The 14,382-nt window shown below is 40.7% G+C and overlaps 1 protein-coding gene across 1 annotated transcript in view; it reads left to right on the top strand.

Moving 5' to 3' along the window:
• Positions 1-14,382, top strand: part of tspan15 (tetraspanin 15) — a 34,962-nt gene that overhangs the window by 7,189 nt on the left and 13,391 nt on the right. The window contains exons 2-4 of the mRNA XM_069659335.1: positions 3,270-3,455; positions 4,533-4,607; positions 9,540-9,635. Of these exons, the coding sequence (XP_069515436.1) occupies positions 3,270-3,455; positions 4,533-4,607; positions 9,540-9,635 (357 nt within the window). The remainder of the gene's footprint in view (positions 1-3,269; positions 3,456-4,532; positions 4,608-9,539; positions 9,636-14,382) is intronic.

Below are 14,382 nucleotides of genomic sequence, written 5' to 3'. Positions count from 1 at the left end.
GTCTGTATGGTATCACTTCATTTTTGAATTGAATAACTGAATAATTGAAATAAGGCAGTTTAGATAGTGAAAGCCTGTAAAACTGTGAGCTTGCAATTACTTTTGAGTGTCCATTGCTATTATAATACTTATCAATGATGGACTGAACTATAGAAAATAAAATCCAAGATAATGAACAACGGCTTTAATTTTAAGAAAGTGTGTTTATCTCTGGTCCAATGTGCTGTACAAGCAGCTTCCAGGTGACTGTATAGGTGTGTTATTGTTCATGTAAGACAGATGTTGCAAGTAAACAGACTCACTTGACCCTCCCTGGATGCATAAAGGATCAAAAGTTTCTATTAATAGGTCGAGCTTCATCTGCCTGATCATATTACAGGCTAAGAATTGCTCGTGTGCTGTTTGACTGTGATAAATCTGAGTAATTGGCCTTTGTATTTTTAGATTTGCATGAAGCTCATCATATGGACAGACTTGGTCCCTTAACTTTAATGTCCTGTTGTATCCTACTTTAATTTTGTAAACATAAACAGAGAAAACTGCTGCTTCTCCAGAGCTTTTTTTTTCTGCTGATGAACATTTCATGCCTTTTTCAAGAACATGAAAAGGGTGTCACGGAGTAATTACACAATCGTCCTCGACCATGCATGCTGGAGAAAACTACTAAATGACTTGACTGTTTGTGTGCAAGGCCTCTTGATAAATTTTACATAGTACTGAATACAAGTTCTACAGTTTGTCCATGCATGCAGGATGGCTGCATATCACCGTGAACAACTGTGCTGCAGATGGAGTCAGTCAGCAAAGCTCATCCAAATTAGCCATTTATTAACCCTAACATTGTTTACTGCTGTGAGCAAATTAAACTCCACAACTTCTGTTGTTTGGCACATAAATGATATATTAATGTATACTATCTGCATATTTTTACTTGTAATTTCTATCAACTGACCCCGCCAGCGTTTCTTCACTTCCATAATTGGACTGGTACGTGGTTGCATAATTGGCTGCTTCCTGGCGCTAATTGAATACAGCTTTGATGTATGTTAATGTGACTTTGATGTATATTAATGTGACAGTGAAATTGTGTGGATGGGTTAAAAAGGCCTCAAACACTGGACTGTACAGCCTGCAAATGATTGTTGACTGAAGAATCAAGCTCTTGTCTCCATTAGCGCTTCCTCTGTCGTCGCACAGTGAGCTCAGGTCTGTTTTAGCGTGAAGCGCTTATTGAATTTTCCAGATGATGGTCCTTAATTGAAAAGGTTTATTATGATGTAATTAAATTGACCTTTTAAGGATGTGAATTAACCATTTTAATTTCTAAGTAAACAAGCCTTTAATGTGGTTAATTCTTCTGTTAATAAAAGTGCTGTGGAGGTTTGGAGTTGCTGAACAGATAAGCTCCACATGATGATGAGGCTTTTAAAACAGTGTTTTATCTGAAGTACACATTAAAGTCCGCCTCCAGCCAGTGACACTAATCACGTTTTTGTTAGCAGTCTTTCATCCAGTACCAGAGCAATTAGATTGCTGTCGTAGCAGCCGCTCTAACATGAATTGAGGTGAGGAACTTTTAAACTACCAAGGTGGATTCCTGCCAGGTTTGGCCCCTGGCACCCACTAATCCGGCCCTCTCTCTCCTCTCCTGCTTCACGCCTCACTTATCCCCGTCTGAACCAGCTGTTTTATTATTTTCCTCAGTGGAGTCCTCCTTCACTGAGCAGAGCTCTTAATCATCTCAGTACTTCATTCCCTGTCATTAGACTGGCCTCCCCTGGTTGAGGTCTGGCTGTGTCCGTCCTTCAGGAAGTTCTGTAAATCACAGAGAGTTCAGGCGAGCAGCTGGAGGCCATCACAGGACAAAACTGCTTCATTACAATCAGACAAAGTTAGTAGGTTGTGCTTGTGTACAGTTTTCAGAGGTCCAGCCCCCAGAAACACTACAATGCCATCTTGTCTGATGAATACTGTGACCCAGGTCAGGTCATGTCAGTGAACCTGTGCTAACACGTCGGTGTATGCGACTTGCAGCTCCTGCTATAGTCAGACACATCATGTCCTTTTGGCAACAACTTACATATTTTTACTTTGAGCTCAGAATTAAATTATTCATCAAAAAACATTTGGCAAACATTGTGACTGATCAGGATATGAATGTGACAAATGTTCTAGTAGAAAGCCTGCAATAAGAATCAAGTAGCAGCTATACAGCACATGTTTAAACTACTTTTGCTTTTGTAGCACAAACAAATAAGGAAGTTACTTAATGAGCACTGCTGTGTCAGCATGAGTAAATCTATGCTAAAATAGTTGGTCTGTTATATTGTATTATAATGTGATACTGGTGCCTCACAGCAAAAGGGTGAAGAAGCCTGCGTCAAAGAATGCTGGGGAAAAAGTTAGAGCTTCTTGCAACCCTGATGACTTTTCTGCATAGAGAAATGGATGGATAAATCTCAACTGATGGTTCTTTAAATCTCTCAAGTCTGGCTTGAATTGATTATCAAATTATTTTGGAGTAACTGAGTGAGATAAAGCCGCAATGACAAGGACGCTGTGTTTAAAAGTGTGTGTGTGTGTGTGTGTTTACACCAGACAGCACTGATGGTTCCCACTAGATTTACTGTATTCAAAACTAAAGTGCTTCATTGATCCTAATTAAAGAAAGCTGTCACTGACATAAACAACCCTGAATTATCTGTTGCTGCAGCCCACGTCAGTCTGGTGAAGATGCAGACAGTAATTAGACTTTAATTAGGCTGTTTAGTTTCAGTAGCTGAAGGTTCACACTCTGGAGGCTTTAGAGATTCTTACAGGCAGGACAGCGCTGAGGGAGGTCAGTTTGGCATTTGTTTAAATTGGTCCGATGCGTGTTCAAACAGACACAGGGGTTACAGCCGCGTTAGCAGTGCTCACCGCGGCCACAGTGGTGCTATGAGCTTGCTAACATGCTTACACTGACATGGCTAAAAACATTGGCAAAGTTTCAATAATGGAATTACTCCTGCAGCTGCCTGTGAGTACAGCAGTCATCCAGACAGGGTTGTTCACATGGACACATGAATAATTGCATGCCTGGAGAGCCACGACAAAAATGTATGTTCCAGTATCTGTTTTTCATAAAATATATATTGTTAGGTGAAATATGAGGTGATGGTCCATCGAATGTCATTTTTAAAGCTGCTGAAATTGTGATCATGTATATTATATACACCTCACTGTTCAAGCTGTTAACTAACCCATGCTGCTTCTCATTGTGTCTCCAGCTGATCGGGGGATTTATCCTGGCCATCGGCATCTATGCCGAGGTGGAGAGACAACGCTACAAGACTATGGAGGGAGTGTTTCTGGCCCCGGCTGTGATCCTGATCCTGCTGGGGATCGTCATGTTTATAGTGTCATTCATCGGGGTCTTAGCTTCACTAAGGGACAATCTAACCCTGCTGAAAGTGGTGAGTGGTGTGCTGCTGAGAGCAGAGTAATTCATCTTTTTAAACAACTAAGTGGCTGCTATGATGCTCAGGATGTGTTTGATAATGTTCTGTTTAATCTTTGTTTCTTAGAATGACACACTTTGCAAGTGTTAACTGTGTTTATATTCTTATTTACAAAGCGGCCTTAGTGATGCGCCAGTGTGTTTAACATTTATCTTAATTTGGACCAAGAAATAAGAATTAAACACCATAAAGGTTCCAGGATGAACATATAGAGGCAGTCTCAAACTCTGAGTTATTGAGCATCTGTTGAAACGGACTCAAATAGACTGATTAGGTGTGAGGCTGGGCTGATCTTTACATTTCAATTCAATGTTGACTTTTAAGAGTGTACTAGATCAGGCCATTATGCTATGTAGTTTCATTGTTAAATAGGAAAAGGTAATAAAATGGAAGCTTTTGGGAGTTTTATAAAACAGATTTCTACAGACAATTTTCAAAGTTGCAAACACAAATGTATTTACTCTGTTACTTTAAGTATTAATGACACACGTAGAGATATGCGCTGTTTACTTAGTACTTAGTTAGTTTACTTAGGCCATGTGAGCTTACACCTCCCTTTAGTGCTAATACAAATGTAGGCATGCAAAGAGAAGATGCATGAAGAAAATAAGACGCACCAGTTTCTACAAATACATGACTAAACAACTGCAGTTTTAGTTACGTGCAAAAAAACAAGCAATGACCTTAAAACGGAGCACATGCCAGCATGAGAAGTGTTGGAAAATGAGATATGCATGTGACAAAAGGAGTCTTACGTATATATACAGGAGAAACAGCAAAAAGCAAACATCAGTCCTTGACATTATGCGAACCATAACTGTGCCTCTTTGTGAAGACACTGTGTACATGCAAACTGTGAAGGTTACTGTACATCTGTAAGGCAATGGTAAACACCCTGGTGTCATTGTGTCTACGTTTTATTAATAACTATCACTGCAAAGAACAAATGATGAAGATAAAATATTAAAGTTTAAATGGTATAATGTGTATGTGCATAATGGTTCTTCCTCTCTATTGTGTGTTTGCTCACAGTTCATGTACACCCTGACTGTGTGTCTGATCCTGGAGCTGCTGGGAGGGATATTGGCGTTGGTGTTCCGTAACCAGGTGAGCTGTCAAAGGTGTTGATCAATAAGCTGACAGTAACAAACCCTCCTGCCTCAGCAGATGGACAGTTTGACTATTTTGCAGAGAAGATGTACCTCCTGTAGTTGTGGGGGAACAGGATAGACTGATAATAGCTGAGGCCTTGTTCAGCAGTCATTCGTTAGGGGCTCACAGTTCATCAGTGCGTGTATCTTCTAAATAAACAAACTAGTATGAATGATGTTGATATTGTGAATATTATGATGATGATGATACATGACATTACACTTAATAGCACTATAAGGGGGGTAAAGTCATTTGAATACAATTAATGTCATTATGACAACACTACGTAAGTTTATAAGTTAATATTAGGGCTGTGCCATATCATATCGTTCAGATTATACCGGTATAATTTTTTACATGATAAGAAAGTGTCATATCATCAAAGATGTAACTTGTTACGGACAACAAGTTGTGTATTGCTTTCCCTGTTCATTTTAGAAGCACTCGCCTCCGCTTGTAGAGATGCCTGTCTGTCCGTGTAAGCCCCGCCCCTGCATGCTCGGAGTGCGTGAGTGTGGAGAGGCGGGGGCGCTCAGCTGAGAGCAAAGAGCGCATTTGGCGGAGAGCAAACTTCAGTGTTTGATGGATATTAGCGAAGGAATTGAAGACGAAGAACAGTTGCATTTTAATGCAAAGAGATTGGCCATCATCGTGACGTGCTGCTTTCTCTTCAGATTACCATCTAATTGATATTTGTAGCATAGCCATATAAAGAGTAATAAAGCGGGCAGCTTCGCTCTTTACTGATTTAAAGATAAACTACATACAGGGACGGTTGATGCAGTGGCAGATCAATACCTCTTATTAATAAGTAAGATAGTCTAAGCAGCTTGTAGTAGCAGGCTACAGCAGTGTTTCTATGTTGTCATGTAGATCGTAATGTGAGCACTGACTGGGGGGGGGGCAAAGAGTGGGCTAAAACGTATTAAGGCCTAATTCTCCTTTGAAAATGAGGCAGCCAAATTTGGGCTTTTACAGCCAAAATGTCCCCCCAGACCCCCGCAGTTAATTGGAAAAGAAGCACTTTATTTTGTTTGCATGAATAAATGCTGCTGCCTCACAAACAAAACATTATTCAGTTTTCTTTGTTCATATCGTCAGGATTTTGTGAAATATAGTGATATCATTTTTAGGCCATATCGCTCACCGCTAGTTAATATAGTGTCTTTCATTTAATGCAGACTTCACTGACACCACACTGAAACCAGGCAGGCAATGCACAGCCAGTATAATCACAAGTGATGGGTTCAAAGAGTAAACAGGTTCATCAGTTGTGTCATCAGCATGCTGATAAAACTCTGCTCCCTCCGACCCGTCTGTGTGTTTCTGTATCTTTCTTCTCTCTGTCTTTTCTCACCTCTAATGACTCCCTCTTAATCCTTGTCTGTCTCATTTCTGTTTCTCCTCTTGTCTTCTGTGAATTCTCCGTCTTCAGTTTCTAATCTAATTTCCCTCCCTGTGATCAAATCCAATAATGTTCCTGTGCACACTAACAGAGTGACGGGTGTTTTATGCCATCCTGACCAGACAAGCATCTTCCAAAACACATTACAATCATGAGCAATTCTTTGTGGGAAACAAATCATTTGATAGGGCGTTTTTATTTCAGCTAACTAGAAGTCTCCTTTTTAATCTTATTTACACGAAGGTTATATTTTAACTGAGGATGCATGAGGCATTAAAGTGACATTTTATGCTGCAATGTTACAATTTCACTTAGCAGACGCTTTTGTCCAAAGCGACGTACATCTGAGAGTTAATACAACATAAGCAACGATCAAGACAGGAGGGAACGAAGTCAGTAAGTGTCAACTAACAGTGCACAGAGGCAATGCACAGGGTGTATAGAAAGACCCTTAAATCATCATCATCAACAACATCAACAAGCTGAATATCATCATCATCATGAATATCCTAATCAACATCCTCAATATCATCATCATCATCAATAGCATCAATATCATTAAGGTCAGAGGTGTTCATAAAGAGCTGGGTCTTTAGCTTCTTCTTAAAGGTGAAAGGGACTCTGTGGACCGAATGGAGTTTGGTAGCTCGTTCCACCACAGGGGGACTACTGAGGAGAAGAGTCTAGTTAGCGACTTAGGGCCCTGTTGTGATGGGAGTACCAGGCGGCTTTCATTGGCAGAGCGTAGTGCGGAAGGGAGTGTAGACCTGCATGAGGGCGTTCAGGTAGGCAGGAGCTGTTTTTGTTGCTGTTTTGTAAGCGAGCAACAGTTTTTTTAATTTGATGCGAGCAGCGACTGGGACCCAGTGGAGGGATATGAATGGTGGAGTGACGTGCAGTTTTAGGTTGACTGAAGACCAGTCGAGCTGCTGCTTTCTGGATCATCTGCAGAGGTTTGAATGTGCATGCAGGGAGGCTTGCCAGTAGGGAGTTGCAGTAGTCTGCTGTACCAGCAGTTGTGTTGCATGCTCTGACAGCGTCTGATCTTCCTGATGTTGTACAGGGCAAATCGACATGACCGAGCAATCAAGGCCACGTGAACCTTAAAGGTTAGCTGGTCGTCAATTATGACGCCCAGGCTCCAGGCATTATGTGACATAGTTTCAACATTTTAGGAACTAAAAGATGTTCCAATTCAGGGTTTTTAAAGTTAGAGAATTAATCTGCTGGCGCTTTACACAGAACAATGAACACCATAATAAAGTTTCATGTAAGAGACACTGATAAAGGATTACTGCTAATGCCGCCATGAGATATGATAATGGAGCCAGACTTGTATAATTATAACAACCATCCACTGAGATATCCATCACAGCAGTTTTCATTGATGAACATCTGAATGTGGCTCTGTGGGGACTTTTTTAATACTTTTAATCATCTCTCTTACATGACTGATACACTAAACATCATAATGGCCTGTCTTGGAATAACTTTTTCAATAACACTGTGTGATGTGTTTCTATGTTTATCTGTTTGTCAAAAGAAAAGTTAAATTATCGACATCATCAGTGGACATTTCAGAGTGTAAATGCAGTTTTATTTCAGATACAATAAAGACTCAGCTTCTTATATGTCACAGCTTCATTACACTGTCGTCTCATTTACATTGAGATGAAAAAGAGAGAGGCTGATACATGCATGTGGAAATATGGTTATTTTAATCTGATTTCAGTTCCTTAATCACATAAGTAGATTTTGAAGAAGAAGATGAGTTCCTTCCTTTTTGTTCTATTTCCATGAACACCATGTTAAAGTTGGTAACACCATGTGAGCCTATAGAGGGTTCTTTAATAAGGATTAATAAGGTTCATTCAGTCAAAGGGAAACGCCCCAGTAGACTGACTCTGAGTCTGGGTATATATCTTTGTATTGTAATGTGGTTAAATGTGGTTGCCTTGCCCCTATAGATTCAATATGAGGACCTGATATGTTCAGAATGAAAGGAAAGGCTCAGCCTCTTCAATCTCTGCGACTGTCATGAGGGGAACCGTCTCAATTCGTCATTATTATGTTGAAAGGGAGAAATTACTGAGCATACGTGGACCTGAAAGGAATGAAAAGATCACTGCTCTGTTGCCCCATTTTTAATAAAGTATGAAGTGGACAGGCACGCTGAGAGTGCAGACCTCCTCCAAGGCCGATAGTTCAGTCTTCTATGATTTATAAATCTGCAAGTACAAGCACTTTTTATGTCTGGATATATTTCCAAGAATATAGTGTCGCGGTCACCGGCCAACTCTGCGAATTCTGTTTCATTGAATATATACAACCTGGTTCGGTAGCCCGTCTACAGATGTCCAGAACGCGGTTCCATGCATATAATAACCAAGAGATGCAACAAGTTTGGCCGCTCGCTAAATACAAGGGAGAGGACTTACCTGTATTCTCACGGCTTTCCGTCGGTTTCAGTTAATGAATTGTGCGACGAAGACAAATAACGAAAACAATCCTCAAAGCAAAGGAAAACAAGGGCAAACATCTCATTTTGACTTGCTGCTTTCCTAGTCACCGCCAGTCACTGTCATGGCGTTCCTCACTTCCGCCTCCTCACTTCCGTAACGACAGGTATTCATCTGAACTACTAACCAACCACAGTCCATCACCCTGCATAGCTTAACGGCCAAATCATAGTGTGGGCGGTACCGTGACAATAGGAATTATATAAAAATGTGGATGTGCATAGCTGAAGCATTATCATCTCTCATGAAATTTTTAATATGCCTCAGCAATGGAAATATTTCACAATATTTTGAACAAACAGGAATACATTTTATTATCATGTAAATGTGTTGAAATAACAGGAACATGGCAGCTTGTTATCAAAAAACTGCATGTTCACAAATAAAAAACAGTTAGTGGGATCCGCTGTAGTTAAGTCAGTGTTGTTGTTAGTGTGTGAGCTCTGCTGTTAAAGCTAGCTTGTGAGTTGGGACTGGATCTGGTCCAAAATGTGCTGTGTTCTTTCTGGTCCATGCTGCACACTTCCACCAATTTTCCTTTTTTTGAGCCACTAGTTTCCCCCTAATCTTGCTCACAGACGGGCAAAATCACAGCACTGAAAAACATACCCTTCTAGGCAGTAAGACTTGTATATCACACAGAGAGAGAGCGTTGAGTTCCTTACAGAAAACATTCGATCAAAGATCTCCATGAATGTATTTTAGTTGCCAGTTGCAGATATTCAGTCGGATGATAGGCTGATGCATTAACCTAATGTGACCCTGCTGCGCCAGATTGTGACTGACAGATGTGAGCTGTCAAACTTTTTTATATTCCAGTTCACTGGATCGGTCACCTTGACTCATCAGAGCTGCCTCTCTGGCTCTATATCAGCTGTGTCATGGAAACCAAACAAATGTGGTCACATGACCCCCTTCATACCGTTAACACACACAAATTGTTTTATTTTCTCGCTCTTTCAGACGGTGGAGTTACTGAACAAGAACATCAGAAGAGGCATAGTGAACTACTATGATGACTTGGACTTCAAAAACATCATGGACTTTGTGCAGACGAAGGTAAATTCATCCTTGTTTTCTGTCATTATTAACATTCCTGTTAACAAATAACAGGAAGTGAAAGGTCTGTGTTATACATGATATAATGCGATGAAGTGCCCTCAACAATCTGGTCAAATTTACACGGCTGAGTCAGGATTTATTTGGGGTAAATGGCATCATCAGTGAACCAAAATTGTGTCCAAAATAATCAGAGCGCTGTGCAGCGCCTTCACCGTGCACCTGCTCCCAGAATCCATCATGCTGCCACACACAGCCGCGAGCCGAAGATCTCATTACCAACTTTTATCCAGCACATGGGGAAACAGTGTCTGTGGGCAGCAGACCGATCACACATTGAAATTAAGAAGCAGCCTGCAACAAACTCCTCTGATTAACTGTCAGGGAGGTGCAGAGTGACCAGCGCCAGTGGACCCGGATGGCTGCTTTATTGGATGATATTTTGGATGCTTGAAGGCTAAAGTAGATGGTACTGATGTGTGCGAGGTAATTAGGAGGTTTAGCAGATGGAGACTAAGCATATGACTCAGTTTACTTTCCTTCACTATGAAACTAGTCAGTTTTTAATTAACAAATTAACCGTTACAATTATTATTTCTTATTATTTCGCAGTCGGTTTTTACTGCACATAAGCACTTAAGTCTCCCCAAAGTGACATCAGTTCTTGTTGTTTGATATTAAACATATCCGTGTTTTTGTTTTTGACCTTTAAAGGATAATGTGACGTACTTCTGAGCACAAATTAGAAACTTAATGTGAGGACTGTTGCAGTGTTTTTGGCTCTTGTTTGAGGGCCACTGTAAACAAAATCCAATCAAACCACACTGAAACAGTTTTTTAGTCATGAAGCTTTTATTGTTAGTTTTATGACAACCACTTCTCAAATGATAATGTGATACCATGTGACGATGTGAAAGAGGCAGACATATACTCAGCTCCCTTCGGCTTTACAGAGCTCTATATTGAGTTTGTCCCTGTTTAGCTGCCTCACAACTTAACCGCTGTTAACTTTAAAAAACACTGTACACTTCCTGCTCACGACCAAACAGCAGACACACCTAGCAAATAGCTGGTGAACATAGTAAGCATGTAGTAGCTACAACACCAGATCTAAAAACAGAGATGAAAGTAAAGTTAGTAGTGGACGTGTTTCTGATTGTCAAAATGAATGTTGATACGTTTTTCCTTTTAGCTTCCATGAAATCATTGTTTTTGTTTTACAGCCTGCAACTCTGCTGTTTGGGTTCACTCTTAGTGCCATCAAAGGTTTGATTTAAGCCGCAGAAAGCAGCTTATTTTAGCGAAAAGCTCTAAAGACCGGTTGTACACTCCCTGCCTGGAACCAGAGCATTAAACAGTATTTCTGTTCGGAGCTGGTAAAGACCAAACCACAGTGAACATGAGACATAGACAGATGGTTAGCTGAGGTCATAATACAACATGTGTTCACAGCAGTTTTTGCAAAAAGATAATTCATTGCAAGATTAAGATGATCATGAATGTCTTTATCAAAATGCTCTCATAGGAATAACTGCTGGAAAGATTCTAAATATTCTGCATGTGCAGTTCAAAGATTAGATTAAAAAAATCTTCTTTGCCATATTTATTTTAGCATTTATTGCAGTGGATATAATCTCAGTGGGCTGTTCCCTTCAACATCATTTCAGCTTCATTATCACTCCAAACAATATAGGGCCAGCTAGCTTTGTCAGCACATCTTCATTGTTTCTCCTGTGACGTCCTGTGCCCTGATAACAACAGCGCAGCTGTGTGAAGCCTCTACAGTATATTTCTCCTGTCATGGTGTAATGCTGCTGTTGGCTCAGCCTCGTGCTATAAGAGAGATTTAAGTGTTTTCCCTGACAACAATCAGAAAACCCTCGTGGGGATTGAGGCTGTTTTCACACGTAAATGGACTTTGTGGATTTATGTGTGTTTGTGAACATTAACGCTTGAATGAGCCTGAATGAGCCATGGTCATGTGTTCGTGTTGAATAAATTAGGTGATGATGGAACATTGGAGGAACTTTGGGACACTAATCCCCTTTTTGTTGTGTGGGGTGGTGACTGCATGTGGATTTTGTGTGTGTCTGTGTGAATGTGAGTAGCCTACGTCTTACTACAGTGTTAAGTAGATTTTTATAGATTTAAATGTGTTATGCCTACGCTTATACTGTGTCGCTGTTAGTTGTTGACTGATCTTAATTCACAGATTCTGCGTAAAAAGGCATGGGACCATATTTCTGCTGGGAAAGTGTTCTGGTTTCCATTTGTAGTAGGGATGGGTGTCGAGAACCTTTTAAATAGGAACATTTAAATAGGCTACAACTTTAATGAACAAAACAAACAAGGCGAATGGCGCATGGCGAAATAGGCTTACCACCCTCTGTTACATTATTCCCTTTTTGGACAGTTTACCTGATCTATTCAAGCATTCTGACAAAAACAAAACAGGACAATAAAACAGAAGATTTAAGGAGCGAGATAGGGCATCAGCAACAAAGTTTGTGTTGCCTTTGATGTGATGTATTTCCAAATGATAAGGCTGCAAAAACAAGGCCCACTGCATCAACCACTGATTTGGGTTTTGTAGTGGTCGCAAAATGTCAAGGGATTGTGATCCGTATAAACAAAAAGGGGGGTTCCTGAGTCAACATACACATCAAAATGTTGGAGGGCCCAAATTAACGCAAGTGCCTCTTTCTCGATCACAGAATAGTGTGACTGGTAAGACTTAAACTTTCTAGAGAAATAGCTAACAGCTTTAAGTTCACACTTTTTATCAGCTTGCATCAAAACTGCACCAGCACCGACATTACTGGCATCCACTTGAAGCTGAAAGGGTTCCCCTAAACGAGGAGCAGCGAGGACTGGTGCAGAACACCACAACGTCTTAACCTTTTCAAATGCGTTTTGACACTCTGGAGACCAAATTAACTTCACCTCAGCCTTAAGAAGGTTTGTCAGTGGAGCAACAACAGAAGAAAAGTTAGCACAAAAACTGTGATAATAACCAGCCATGCCAAGGAAGCGCATCAATTCTTTTTTGGAAGAGGGGTTTGGATAAGTTTTAATGGCTTCAACCTTTGCATCTACGGGCCGCACCTCACCTTGTCCCACAACTTTTCACACATATGTAACGGTGGCTCTAGCAAACTCACATTTAGCTAGATTGATGGTTAAACATGCCCAAAGAAGCCTCTCAAACAGCACTTTTATCCTACTGAGGTGCTCTTCCCATGTGTCACAATAGATGACCACATATTCTAAATAAACTGCACAACCCTGTAACCCTGGAAACAACCTTGTTCATGAGTCTCTGGAACGTTGCAGGTGCATTCCGCAACCCGAATGGCACAACAGTGTAACTGTACAAACCAGATGGAGTTACCAGTTAGCAAATCTCTTGTGCCTTTTTAGAAAGGGGAACTTGCCAATACCCCTTTAAGAGATCAAACTTACTCACATATTTTGCCGCCCCGACTTGATCTACACAATCCTCCATTCTAGGAAGTGGATAAAAACGTTGTTTAATAGGCGGGGCCTCACCAATACCCATATCATGCTCAATCAGGCACGTGCGAGATGGAGTATCGAAAAACAGGGATGGATAGCTTTCAGTTATGTTAATCAACTGCTCACGTTGAGACTCACCCAAATGACCCAACAACACATGCATATTACTCAAAGACTCTGAGTTTTTTAAGGTGAGTTTGCAACACTCCATTACACATTACAACTTCTTCCTCCTCTAAAGCGGCCTCTCCCAGCCGCGGATTCAAGTCAACACCAGCAAGAAGTATAGGGTGACCACTTGCTACTGGCTCAGTTGTATCACAGACAGGGACATTTTATGGTTTCAGTAGATTTACGTGGCAGATTTTAGTTGCCTTCCTTTTATTAGGCATCGAAACAAAATAGTTGAGCTCCGAAACTTGACGTAAGATAGTGCAAGGACCAAAAAACTTTGCTTGAAAAGGCGATTCAACAACTGGTAACAGCACTAAGGCCTGATCACCAGGGACATATACGTGTTGTTTCTCCTATCACCACCCATGCACAGAACTCCACATCTGTTTAAGTTTATTTAGCAGCACAAAAAAAGACGCAGACAGAAACCAAACTAAAGTACTGGGCAGATGAGGGCTATCATCCACTCCCTATCTCTGTCTGCACGAGGAGACCCTCCCTCTTGACAGTGTCATTTTAGCTCATCACTTGCCAATCAGAACCCAAATTATAACCTGTGACCCTCATTGTTTCTAAATTGACAATCTGATGTGCACTTCCACTTCATGCAGTGATTGCAGCTCTCCTATTACAGCCCGCCGTGAAGCTTTTTGTTCTGCTTTTTTTTGTGTCGTCCTAAATTGTTTTAGATTAGCAACAAGAGGAAATGAGAAAAATCTCATACAGGAGGCACAACACAAATGAATGGACAAGTGGCAGGTCGTATCACATCCTGCTTTAAGTTAATTCCAAGCTGACCTTTCTATCCGCGGCGTCTTGGTATTGTAATGGAAATGTGACATTTATTCCATCCCAAATGGCCGCCTGTGTCTTTAACACAGGGAAAGACACTGAGGGCCTTTTTTTGCTCACATTTGCATTTCATGGTTAATCAAAAAAGCAATTCTGTTGACCACAGATGTGTCTTATTACTCAAAAAATACTGCTTTCATTTCCCCTCATTAGAGGAAATTTAGACATTAAACTCCACGTAGCTCAATATTTCACACGGTTTTGT

This window comes from Semicossyphus pulcher, unplaced genomic scaffold (genome assembly GCF_022749685.1).
Source record: "Semicossyphus pulcher isolate SPU_LCO1_2020_fin unplaced genomic scaffold, fSemPul1.0.p SCAF_1, whole genome shotgun sequence".
NCBI lineage: Eukaryota > Metazoa > Chordata > Actinopteri > Labriformes > Labridae > Semicossyphus > Semicossyphus pulcher.
This window is presented reverse-complemented; position numbering and strand designations above follow the sequence as displayed.